At 35.5% G+C, this 13,181-nt stretch overlaps 1 protein-coding gene across 1 annotated transcript in view; it reads right to left on the bottom strand.

Annotated features, from left to right (window-relative positions):
* Positions 1–13,181, bottom strand: part of ORC5 (origin recognition complex subunit 5) — a 93,346-nt gene that overhangs the window by 39,783 nt on the left and 40,382 nt on the right. Inside the window, exons 9-11 of the mRNA XM_039473023.2 lie at positions 5,846–5,898; positions 4,163–4,275; positions 2,544–2,591 (exon numbers count right to left, since the gene is read on the bottom strand). Coding sequence (XP_039328957.1) covers positions 2,544–2,591; positions 4,163–4,275; positions 5,846–5,898 — 214 coding nt within the window. The remainder of the gene's footprint in view (positions 1–2,543; positions 2,592–4,162; positions 4,276–5,845; positions 5,899–13,181) is intronic.

The following is a 13,181-nucleotide window of genomic DNA, read 5'->3' as shown; positions in this document are numbered from 1 at the left end:
GGGATCTGCCTGCCTTGGCCTCCCAAAGTGCTAGGATTACAGGCATAAGCCACTGCACCCAGCCACAAATAAGTACTTTATATTAGCAATGGCAAATGAAACTGGAAACTATATTTACGTGCATGGGAATAACCATTTATTTATTTAAAAGAAGAATGACTGTAAAGAAGAACACCTACTCAGAATTATACTATGAAGTTTATAAGCTCAGCTATTTATTTCTAAAAGACAGTTAGAAATCATTTTCCAGGTCTTAAATTTTGTATGCTTTTGTCATTAAATACTTCAAATATATCAGAGTATAGAAGTGAATATAATGAATACCAATGCACTCACCAATTTTATGTAATATACTGTGCAATATATGCAGAGAAATAAAACATTAGGTCACATTACAAATAAGCTGAAGCTTCCTTGAACCCTCTCCCATCCTATTCTCCCTTTCTTTCTCTAGAAAAATTCCACTATCTAGAATTTGATGTACTCTCGTGAAGGTTTTATACTACCACATATGTATCCATGAACAATATACAGCAATGTTTGCATGGTTTAAAATTTTATATAAATTATATCATTTTGAACATACCTCTCTACCAATTGCTTTTTGAGATTTATCCATATAGATACATGTAGCTCTAGTCCATTTTTAAATTACCTTACAGAATTCCATTCTATAACTACTTTAAAAAATTCATTACTATTGCAAATAATCCTGTAACTGACAATCTTGTACATTTCTCCTTGTGCACATGTGCCAATTTCTCTAAGTAGGATTGCTGGATTAAAGTACAAAGGCAGAGTCAGTGCTATGGGTTTGCCAACACTGATTCTTCCCTGACACACAGGAAGACTACATTTCTCAGTCTTTCCTGCAGTTAGATAGAGGTCATGGGGTCTGGCTGTCCAATGGAATATGAATAGAAGTGATGTAGGCTACTTCCAAGCCTGGTCTTTCACCTTCTTTCCCTTTAGTGACAACTTCAGAGGCCACCATGTTTCACTTCATATCACCATAAGATGAAAGCGGGCCATTCAATTCATATTCAGTATGTTGCAAGCAACATATTTTTTTGTGTGTAACACCAACATGGGTTTGGAGGTTTGCTTCTTACTACAAGCATAACGAGTCTATCCTGACTAATACTAACATTAACTTCACATATTAACTTTAGTAGATATTGTTAACTTGCAGAATAGGCAGCCTCTCACTCTTCTACATTATCACCAGCACTTGAAATCACAGACTTTGTTTTGTCAGTCCAAGAGTATGAAATATCTTGCTGTTGTTTTAACTTGCATTTCTCTCATTAGTGAATAAAGCTGATAATCATGTCATGATTATTAGACATTCGGGTTTCTTATTGTATCATTTATCCATTTTGCTATCAAATTTTTGACTTTTTCTTATTGGTTTTTAATGAGTCTTTAAAAATTCTAGACATTAGGCTAGGCATGGTAGCTTATGCCTGTAACCCCAGAACTTTGGAAGGCTGAGAGGGGTGGATGATTTGAGGCCAGCCTTGAACTCCTGGGCTTAGATGAGTCCTTGGTGAAACCCTATCTCTACAAAAAATACAAAAATTAGCCAGGCATGGTGGCATGTGCCTGTAGTCCCGGCTACTCAGGGGGCTGAAGTACGAGGAACACTTAAGACCAGGAGGTGGAGGCTGCAGTGAGCCGTGATCAGGCCACTGCACTGCAGCATGGGCGAAAGAGTGAGACTCTGCCTCAAAAGTAGATAATAAAAATTCTAGACATTAACTGTCTGTTGTGGGAGTTCAAGAAGAGTGGTAAACATCATTGTAGGCTCTGGAGTCAGGCAGTCCTGGAATTGAGGAAAACTGCCTCTAAGAATGAGAAAAATGAAATTCAGTTTCTACAGTGCACTCTATAGTTCAAAATTCTTCATCTTCTGACAAGAGAAGCTACAGTGGTTTGGACATACAAGGTAGAAGAAGTGATGTGAACAGTCTAAATGCTCCTTTCACCAATTTCAACCTTACCTGACCCCACCTTCAAACCACTTAGTGTTTTTAATCCCTAAGCATTTTCCAGGTTCCTAAGGCCAAATCAGCTAAATTTGAGGCTTAGGTTTCAGCCTTTTCTCTAATCTGCTTAGTCACCTCAATATCTCCCTACCATGCAATTCCAAATTTTTGGGGTCTCTCATCTGATTAGTAGTTAATGAGTTTACTCTTTTTATTTCTTCACCGTTACTGTGGTGGGTGCTTCAAAGGGGAAAGAAAAGAGAAAAATGCCTGTATTCAACTGGCTGTATTTAACTAAATAATCCAGGGTAAACTTCTTCATCTACTAAGTCACTAAAGAAACTTTACCTAATCAGTGTTAATCTCCAGCACCAGCTCACTTAAATGTACCTTCAATCACTACAGTCAACAGAACAAAACTCTATTATAACAGTACCTTACCAACATAAATAAGTTCCTATATTTAAATGACAAATATAATTATAGATTTATCTATTCCCTATATTATCTTCATTTCTTAAGTTTCTGCCATTAGATAAATTAAAATGTAAATACCTTTTCATGTTTTTTTAGAAAGTTGGTTTTCTTGATTTTTCCATGATGCTACAATTAAGAAAAATAAATTTTAAGTTGAAAAGACAGTATTCCACAAAACCAGAAAACATTACTTCTTTAAAATATGGCACACATAATACTAATCTATAGATCTTAAATTTTTAAATTGTTATTCTCCTTATCACCTTATATACATATTTAACTTGATATTTTAGGCCAATTTCATCTAGACTTGGATTGGATGTAAGATTGCTTTTGCATGTAAAATAAAAATTTCTAAAATAAAACAGTGACTTTCCTAAAAGAACTTATTATATTGATTTAGTACAGCATATATATTGCTATAAAAATGAAGCTTCCAAAGAGATATGGATTTTTATTCATCCCATAAACAAGTCTGGCAATTCACATAATAAACGCTGACAGAGAGAATTTTAGCTAGAAACAATTCACATAATAAACGCTGACAGAGTATTTTAGTTAGGCACAATTCAAATAATACACGCTGACGGAGAGCATTTTAGTTAGGCACTCAGGATTCAATAGTGGAGGAAAACAATAAATGTGGTCCCTGCCCTCTAGAAACTAAAGAGGGCTGGGTGCAGTGGTGCACACCTGTAATCCTAGCACTTTGGGAGGCTGGGGCAGGAGGATCACTTGAGGCCAGGAATTCAGGACCAGCCTGTCCAAACTGGCAAAATCCTGCCTCTACTAAAAATACAAAAATTAGCTGGGCGTGGTGGTGCACACCTGTAATCCTAGCTACTTGGGAAGCTGAGGCATGAGAATCACTTGAGCCAGGAGGCGGTTATAGTGAGCCGAGATCACGCCACTGCACTGCTGCCTGGGTGACAGAGTGAGACTCTGTCTCAAAAAAATAAAGTCCCAAAGCGTAGCACAAGACATGAGAATATATACATACATACATACATACATACATACAAATTGTTGCAAGTCCAAAGAAGAAAGCAAACATCATGTGAAATAGAAAGGAAACAATAAAGAGGTCCTATTTAAGATAGGTTGTACAGAGAGAACTGCTTTGAGAAGGCAACATTTAAACTGAAGCCTGAAGAATGAGGAGTAGAGAAGGAGCTTTCCAGAAAAACAGAACATACAGACAAAGACCTTAAGGGAGGAAAGAGATGAGAATGTTTTGAGGAACGAAAATGGCCAATGTGAGGGGAACACAGTGGGTAAAGAAGAAGAAAAAAGCAACTCTAAACTGGGATTTCTCCAACAAATGCATATACAGGAAAGGCTTCTTCAGTGTTCCGGATCATAATTCAATAATAATTCACTATAGTAAGAGTTTCAGAACAACAAGAGTTACCAACCTTAAAATTATTTCCATCCTCCATACTTTTAACAAAACTTTATAAATTTTTAAAATCTAGAATTATTGCCTAAGATATACCCAATTTCTTCTTTTCTATGAAACTGCCTACCTTCTCTCAAATTTCAGAAATTACTTTAAAGCCTTAAAAGAATGAGTCCTAAATACATATTTGGCAATCTTATTCTAATCTCTTCCCCTTAGAAATTTACAAGTGTTAAGAAATTTCAAAATATTCCTGGGATCTCAAAAAATAAAGCAAAAAGAAGTATGTTACCATTACCTTAAGAAAGAACCTCTTGTCAGTTCTTGCTGGATTGTATGAAGCAAGGTATGCAGCAATTAGAATAAACTTAGAGTAATATGGAAGTTCCACATGAGTATGCGCTGAGAGACCTATGTAACAAAACACTTTGATGAAGTATTTAATTATTAGAGTACCATTGGGTTTTAAGTATCTCTTCTCACTTAACTTTTGATTTCCATATGGTACTCTCTAGTCAAAATGACTTACTTCCTTACCTTAAAAAGTACCATGATAATGATGGCCATTGTGATGATGAACATTAATGACAGGCTTTACTCAATCTATTACTTTTGTTTGGTTCCTCTCATTTTGAAGTCTAAATCCTAGCGTTCTTCCCCTCAAGGCCATGCTCTCCATTAAACCTTCCCTGATGTTCCCCTAACACACCAAAATAAAAAAACGTATTTCTACTATGAATTCCTACTCTGAGTATTCCCACATAACATGATGTCTTATATTAACAGTTAACTGTACAAACTGAGTGTACTTTGTCTGAAATGCTTGGGACCAGAAGTGTTTTGGATTTTTTCAGATTTTAGAATACTTGTATATACCAGTTGAATATCCCTAAATTCTGAAAAATCAAAGAAAACAAGCATTTCCTCTGAGCTCATGCCAGCACTCAGAAAGTTTTGGAGCATTTTCTATTTAGAAGTTTTGGATTCAAAATGCTTAGCCCTGTATATAAATCATACTCCTTAGTAAACAATACTAAGTTGAAGGAGCTATGTCTAACATTTTTCTGTATCTCTACACTGCCTTGCACATACGAAATAACTGCTGAATGGATTATCAGGCAAGTCGCACTAATTCTTAAGGAAAGGGAAGGAATCTGATATTTACTGAAAATCTACTATGTGTCAGATACTGTGATAGGTGCTTTGCTTAAGCATCACTTTGAATCTCTGCAGTAACAATACTAAATATTCTTCCTATTTTACAAATGAAAAACTGAGCTGGGTTCAAGGTCAAACACATAGAAAGTAATTATTATAGATTTTTTTCTATTCTGGCGTCTATCTCTTTTCCTAAAAACACATAACTAGAAGTCACTTGTAGAGCATCTGGAGCATTTAAAAATAAGAAAACACAAAACAGCATTTTAACACCACGATTGCATACATTTTCTTTAACCATCAGCCACTGACCTTTTTTTAAAAAATAAACAACATTTTTGATATTTGCTTATTTTTAAAATAAAATTAGTTCTATTTAATATTTGGCATAAATCCAAAGAAGCAGTTTTCTTAGAGAAAAAAAAAGCACAAAGCTTTCAAAACATAATCACCAAAGTGCATACCCTAAACTGATCAACATAAAATTGCACTTTATTCCGTAAAACTCATGAAATACAAACGAGATAAAACTGTCATATAATTAGATTGCTTTAACAAAAGCATTTAAAGAAATACAAATTGCTGATTTTCATGACTTAATCCAATATTTAGAAAATAAAAAACTCGCATCTCAACTTTATTTCCTCCCATTAGAGCTTCAGTTAAAGAAAAATCATTAATCAAAATATCATTATAGCTTAAAAAGTAAATTCTCTTTTATAATACTATTTCCTGACTGAATGCTCCTTAGTATTAACTTTAGTATCTTGATAATTAGTCAAAGAAGCATCTCTGATAACTGACTCAATACTTCCTTTGATACCTTTCAGTTGCCCCAGATCTGTGTCATCTTTCTGTAGCTTTTCCCACTGGGAACTGAAAGCAAATAGAAGAGCAAAAATGGATTAAAAATATAAAATCAATATGCTGTACTTAAAACAGAGCCTTAGAAAAACTAAATTTTTAAATTTATTAATAAAATAGAAAAGAAAAATATGTACATGCAATATACATGCTTGTACCTGTACAAAATAATTCAATGTATATATTAGAATGACATAAATTTATAAAGCAATAGCCAGATGTTAACTATTTAATAACCTCTCTTACTATGATCACTGTTGTAGCTATCAAAAAACATCAACCAGGCCGGGTGTGGTGGCTCATGCCTGTAATCTCAGCACTTTGGGAGGCCAATGAGGGAGAATCACATGAGGCCAGGAGTTTGAGTCCAGCCTAGGCAACATGGTGAAACCCCATCTCTACTAAAAATACAAAAATTAGCTGGGCATGGTGGCACGTGCCTGTATTCCCAGCTACTTGGGTGGCTGAGGCATGAGAATCACTTGAACCTGGGAAGTGAATGCTGCAGTGAGCTGAGACTGTGCTACTGCACTCCAGCCTGGGTGACAGAGTGAGCCTCTGTCCAATCAATCAATCAATCCACCAACATTCAGTAAAACTCCCAATGTTCTAGTTAGCATATTAGAAAAAACTGTCATATACTATTTCTAAATTCTATAGCAATTTCTCAGAGTAGGTCTCACACCAGAAAACTGAGGCCGAAACGTTAAGTTACCCAAGGACACTTAGCCAGTCAATAGTGGAGCTATGAGTCAAATTCTTGCAGGATGCTTGTAAAGTTCATGGTATTTTAATGGCCCCATCCTGGCCTTACTTGTAATTAAAACTATTACACAACCAAAACACTATTAAGAATATGAAGTGATTATGATATGACAGATTGAATTTATAAAGCAACACACTATAGTATAATGAAAAATGAATGACCTAGGACAGTTCTAGCTGCATGACTTCGAAAAAATGAATAGCTTTCTCATAAAAAAAAAAAAAAAAAAAAAAAAAGGCAGTTTGATGCAAAGGCCCTCTCCAACTCTAAAACCCTTAAAAATAATGAGCTAATATACAGGGCTAATTTAAAAATAATCCTGGATTAGGACAATTAAATATTCAAGATCTTTATGAACACTGAGGAAGAAATAAAGATGACTGTGGGCCTTCTTTGAGTATACTTCTTAAAAAATAGTTTTAGCTTTTGAAGTATTCTGTGTTACCCATCTCTCACCTGTATAGCAATCAACAAGTTTATTTTATTCTCTTTTCCTTCTTTTCCCATTTTTTAAGTTGTAATATTCCTACCTTGTCAGAATATATAATATTTACATACTATTTTTCTACTCTTATTTCCACCTTAATTTTAGTTTTGAGCTAAACTTAATTACATTCAATGTTCATCATCAATGCTTTTGTTAGTTTCTCCAGTCATCTCCTTTTTACATCAAGGTTGTCCTAAGAAATGCCTTATAAGGAGTGTCCTCTGAGTTCTTCCATGTTTAATATTGCTTCTCTCTAGCCTTGATAGTTGAATGACAGGTTGACTGAACATAAAATTATTTGGCTGACATCTCCTTTCTTCTTGAGTTTCTTGAAATTGTTGATCCATTTGTGGTCTTGCTTTTTTACTAATTCACTTTCCTTTTTAAGTGACTTGTATTTTTTGCCTGAAAGGTCAGAGATTTTTTTTTCTGTTATTTTAAAAGTCTAAATGCTTTCTAAGAAGTCTGTGTATTCAGCTTATGCTGAATAATGGCCTTGCCTCCAAATATATCAAAGTCCAAATCCCTAGAACCTGTGAATACATTCTTATAGGGTAAAAGGGACTTAGCAGATGTGACAGTCAAGGATCTTCAGATAGACATTACACTGCATTATCCAGATAGGCCCAAAATAGACACAGGATCCTTCTAAGACAAAGACAAGTCAGAGAGAAGAGAAAACATGATACTACAAGATTAGAAGATGGAGAATGGAACCATAAGCCAAGGAATGCAGGCAGCCTCTGGAAGTTAGAAAAGGCAAGTAAACAGATTCTTCTCAAGAGCCTAGAGAAGGAAAGTCCTATGGACATGTTTTAGACTTCTGACATACAAAATTGTAACATGGTAATTATGTGTTGTGTTAAGTCACTAAATTCCTGATAATTTATTACAGTACAATATACAAGCAGTTTCAGAATCGATCATTCTTGATTAATTGGGAAAATGAACTATTTTGATGTGTAAAGGTAGGTCTTCTATTTCTGAAATGTTTTCTTGGATTATAATTTTACATCTTATTTCCAATCTATTGTTTTTTGTTTTCAGGAACTCCAATTAAATATATGTTAAATCTTCTTTCTCTATCAGATTTGTCACATTTACCAGACAAAGAGGCAAATCTGTCATATTTACCTCTTTTTTTTAGTTTTGTTCTCTTGGTTATTTTTGGTCCTCTCCTCAATGTCCCTTATGTTCAGTTGAATCTGCTCTCCCTTTTTCATTTTCATTACTAACTACTATTGCCTGAACTCTGCTCTTGAGTTTGATCAACTTTTATTTCACATCCCCCTGTTCTTTGTCCATTTATTTTGAGTTACTAAATTTCAAACTTAAAGTATTCTTTACATACCTGAAAATGCTTTTTAAAAAAATCTAAACTAAGTCAAGCTGCTGTACTGCAGTCTTCCTCTGCTCTGTTTTCAGTGTTAAGGGGGAAATTTTCATTAACTGAACTGTTTTTACTCACATTCTCTGTTTCTTCTTCTAATACCTTTACACGGCTTTTCCATGTTGTCTTCTCTTCATTTTGAAATGCCTAATATTTGCCTGAAGCAGTAGTAACAGGTGATTTTATGAATGCAGGCGTAAGGTTTTCAGGTGGCACAGATTACTTAATTCTAAAGTGTTCCCTTCTGTAAAAATAATGAAGTCAAGTTTCTTTACTAAATGGTGCCATTCTGAAAAAGAGGGATTGGCTTAACTTCTGATTTTGTCATTTCTGTTGGGTGGACAAAGGGAATCTTTAATTTCTATCCTTTCTTTCTATTCTTTTCCTTCATTACCAACTCTCAAAGGAATATCACACCTTTCTCAAATCAACTGTCTCCCCTCAAAACAGTACTTTCCCAAGACTATCATGCTAACTCTGGCCCCACATACTCTTAAAACAAAAAAATACAAAAAGTTAGACAAGTGTGGTGGCACAAGCCTATAGTTCCAGCTACTCTGGAGGTTGAGGTGGCAGGATCACCCAGGCCCAGGGAGGTTGAAGCTGCAATGAGCCATGATCTTGCCACTGTACTCCAGCCTGGGTGACAAGAGTGGAACCCTATCTCAAAAAACAAAAACGAAAACAAAAACGAAAACAAAACAAACAAACAAAAAACACTCTGATTCTCCGGTAGCCAGTGCTCTAATCTTTCCAGCTTCAGAACCATTCACTACTTTCTCACTCAGGGTTGAACTCTCTTTCTGGCAACTGATTTCGTTTATATTTCACCACTATTAGTCAACCTACCCCTTGTCCCAACAATCTTCTCTTTTCCTTTCAGTCTTTGACTTTTCACCTCAGCATGAGCTCCACAACTGGCCCTGCTGCTTTCAGTTTTTACTTCACTACTGATACATAAAAATTGAAGTTTGTAGCAATCTCTAACTCATATTAGTACAACAGGCAAGGGTTACAGGTGGTTCTGTTGGCTGTCCTTACTGATATTATGGAGAGAGTTGGATTTAGGTGGCCATAATTATCCTATGGGACTAGAAGTCCCTTCATTGTTATGTAAGAATCATTTTAACAAGCTAAAAAATTTTCCTGCCTTTAGAAAACATCACAAGCTTTTCCAATCTATGACTTCAGAAAACTCTTATCAAATGAGTTTTTGTTATTAAAAAGGGAAAAGGAATAATAGTATCTTTACAGTATTTCTGCTAATTAAGAAACGACTAAATTTTTACCTGAATTACAGGCTGTATCACCTAATTATATTGAAATCAAACAAAATTATTAAGGATAAGTAGTTAGTGATAGAGTAAGGCATTCATGAAAGAAAAACAGTAAAAAAATGACTAGAAAGAAAAGCAGGTAGTGTTTATGTTTTTCGGTTTCCTATACTGATTTGGAATCTGCACTTAATCTAATATCTATAAGAAACTTTATTATTCACAATTATTTTCAGATGTATTATTTAAATCTTCTAAGGATTGTTAGAGGAGGAAGCCAAGGCCTAGAGGTTTTAGGACTTGCTAAGATCACACATGGCAGACAACAGCTGAGCTAGAAATCAAAATCATGTTCTTCTCATGCACTAGGTGCCACCATGTCTCTCCTAAGCTGCTTCACTACTAAGAAATTTTAATAATAGACAAATGTCAATTTATGATGGTCCATCTCTTTTATAATCAAATTTTCTTTCTATCATTCAAATATCTAGAATAAACACGAAAAAGCTAGTACTGACTTTCTTATAACTTTCTAGGTTAAAAAAAAAAGCTTTGTTTCAAATTGTGTAACAATGGAGTCACTTGAGCTAAAATCCTCAACAAATAGAGCCCGGGAAGGCCGTGGAGAAAGAGTTCTCATGAATAATGCTTGATAAAAGAACTATCACAAAAACCCGCAAAGACCATAACCTTGCACAAAGGCCACCATAACCTTATACAAAAATCCTGTGAGGACGTCTGCCCAGCAACTGCCTGTCCATCTCTGAACTCGTACCACCTTTGTTATTGAACCTTGTAGCCATGAATAATTATCTTAAAACAATCATGTAATTCTCTTCATTCTTCCTTTAAAAACCTTTGTCTCCCTTTACTTCCCTGAATATGCAGCCTGTGCATCTCCACTATAATACCCATCCTCAAAGAGATACCATTTTCTTTTAGAGTCCCTCTCTGCTATTTAGGTTAACATACTAAAGTGAGACCTGCACCAAGATCACCTTGAGAAGGAATCAACAGTTCTTAGAACTGGCATATGATACTGACTTGAGCTCTTTGAACTTTCTGCTTCCACGGCTCACCTTTTCTGCCCTCATGAGCCTCCCACTTTTTGATGGAAGCTCTTGAATTCATTCAGGATCTGATTAAGGCCACTTTAAGAAAGGGTCTTATAATCCTCTTGAGATAATAACAACTTTCTGGCTTTTCTGGCAATCTCTTTCTGGCTTAAGGACAAGTGTCCTTCTGTTTTGAATACTCTGGTTACTATAAAATTTGTGTTCTATCTGTGAAGTATGTCTTTTCCGGTGAATTCACTTCTGGTTCTACATGCCAAATTTAGTATTTTGTTTAATCTGCATACCTGGGTTTAAAATTTTTGTAAATCTTACCTTGGTTTCATTTTGGTTTGGTAACACATATCCATAAATAATTTAGCTCTTTTCCCTTGCTTATTTCCAAGAATCTACAAAAAGCAAAAATAAACATTCTAGATGGTGGGCACAGGATGGCTAATTAAAAGCCACTATGATGTCACCAACATCTAAAACACTGGTCCAAACACCTAACATTCCCTGATAAGATTTATAGGATTTTCTTTGCTCTTGAGTGATTAAAAAGAAACAAAATGGGATCCTCAAATGCTAAAGGCATGCTAAAACAATCTTCCTTTGGAGATTCCTGCCAGCTATATTATGGACCATTCTTGGGCATATTTTTTAATTGATGGGCAAATGGTTACAGAAGGTAGCTAGTCAGACATGAGCAGGACAGGAGAAGGTTCCCCCTACCCCACCAGGAATGTCAGGCAACCCTAGGATGATGGGGAGCCTATTGTCACACTGTCTCTCTAATAATTGGTCACCACTGGCACCATGCAAAGGCAGTCTCCCAATAGACAGAAACACCTGAAACTGGTGATCAGCAGCTTTCCAATAAGATCTCAGGAGCTGGGTGGATAAGCTCAGGCATGTGCAGTAGGAGGCAAAATAAAGGTGTATAACTAGTATATGACTTTCCAGGAACATTCCACCGGTAAGGGAAGGACACCTCAAGTGAGCATATGTACAAGGCCAGTAAACGCAGTGCACATGCTCACCTCCCAAGGGCTAGCAGGCCACTGCCCACCACAAGGGAAGAATCAGTGAAGGGTCACAAGAACTTATCTTTCAAGTTGCCTGCTTGGCCTTCTTCCAAGTATACCTTCCTTCCTTTTGTTCTTGTTCTAAACCTTTTTAATAAACTTTCACTCCTGTTTTAAAACTTGCCTGTCTCTCCTTGTACCTTATGCTTCCTTAGTAGAATTCTTTCTTCTGGGAAGAAAAGAACTGAGGTTGCTGCAGGCCCAAATGGATTTGCCACTGGTAACAAAAGGACATCAAGGAAAATTTGGAGCACAATGGCCATTATTTGAAATCTTTAAACTTATGAAAAAACTGCGACCAAGTAAAGAATTAAAATATGTAGAGCATTCTAATTTCTCTACCTCTCTATTTTTTTCCTGCCTACTTTGAATCTAGTCACTTTTTCTGCTGGTATTGAGATAAACTTGCCGCTATGGCATTCCAGCCAAGACAGAAAGGGGGAAAATGTCTTAGAGTGCTTTCAAATTATTGTTATACAAATTATATCAGCTCCATGGCAACTGACAACCTAGACATTTTCTGGAAATGTAAATTTAGGTTTGCCTTACTAACAACTGCTTTGAGTGATAGAACAGTTAATTAAATAATTGATGTTCTAAAAGAAAAGAAGTGGTAAATGTTCTAACAGGCTCTCGGATCAAAGAGGTTAAAATCTTGAGCTCAGAGCAATAATATAAAATGTCTCTGTCTGGTATAAAAAATGTTTTGCCTGCCATGCAAGAACTAGAAAAAGATAAAACAAACAAACAAAAAACACCCTGCTAAAAGGCTTTTCCATCCACACTGACCAGTCAAGCAAACCAGACCAATAAACAAAAGAAAAATGTGTTACTATTTCTAGGATACTTCGAGATGTTTTTCTTATACAGTTCAGCTAGTCCTATCTAAAATATAAACGCTAGAATGTGTAACCCTAAACTTACTGGAAACTGAAAAAAGAATAAAAAGAATTGTTTTAAAAATCAAACTGCTATGGAAACTGCCTTATCCAAAATATTGGTACACAGTCTTCATAAGATTGCCTATTGAAACAAATAAAGTTTAGCCATGAGAACAGGTCCCAATTTATCAGAAACAGTGTTTGGCTCCAACTATGTTTTTATAAACCAGTGTGTATATGTGTTTGTGTTTATACATATATCCATGTGTTGTGTTATATGTTGTGTCTATGTGGTAAAATCTGGCACAGTTGTCCAGAAATCCCTTAGGGAATTCTATTCAGATTGGCTTAAATAAG

Source organism: Saimiri boliviensis, chromosome 10 (genome assembly GCF_048565385.1).
Source record: "Saimiri boliviensis isolate mSaiBol1 chromosome 10, mSaiBol1.pri, whole genome shotgun sequence".
Lineage (NCBI taxonomy): Eukaryota > Metazoa > Chordata > Mammalia > Primates > Cebidae > Saimiri > Saimiri boliviensis.
The sequence above is the reverse complement of the archived record's forward strand: the minus strand, read 5'-3'. Positions and strand labels throughout refer to the sequence as shown.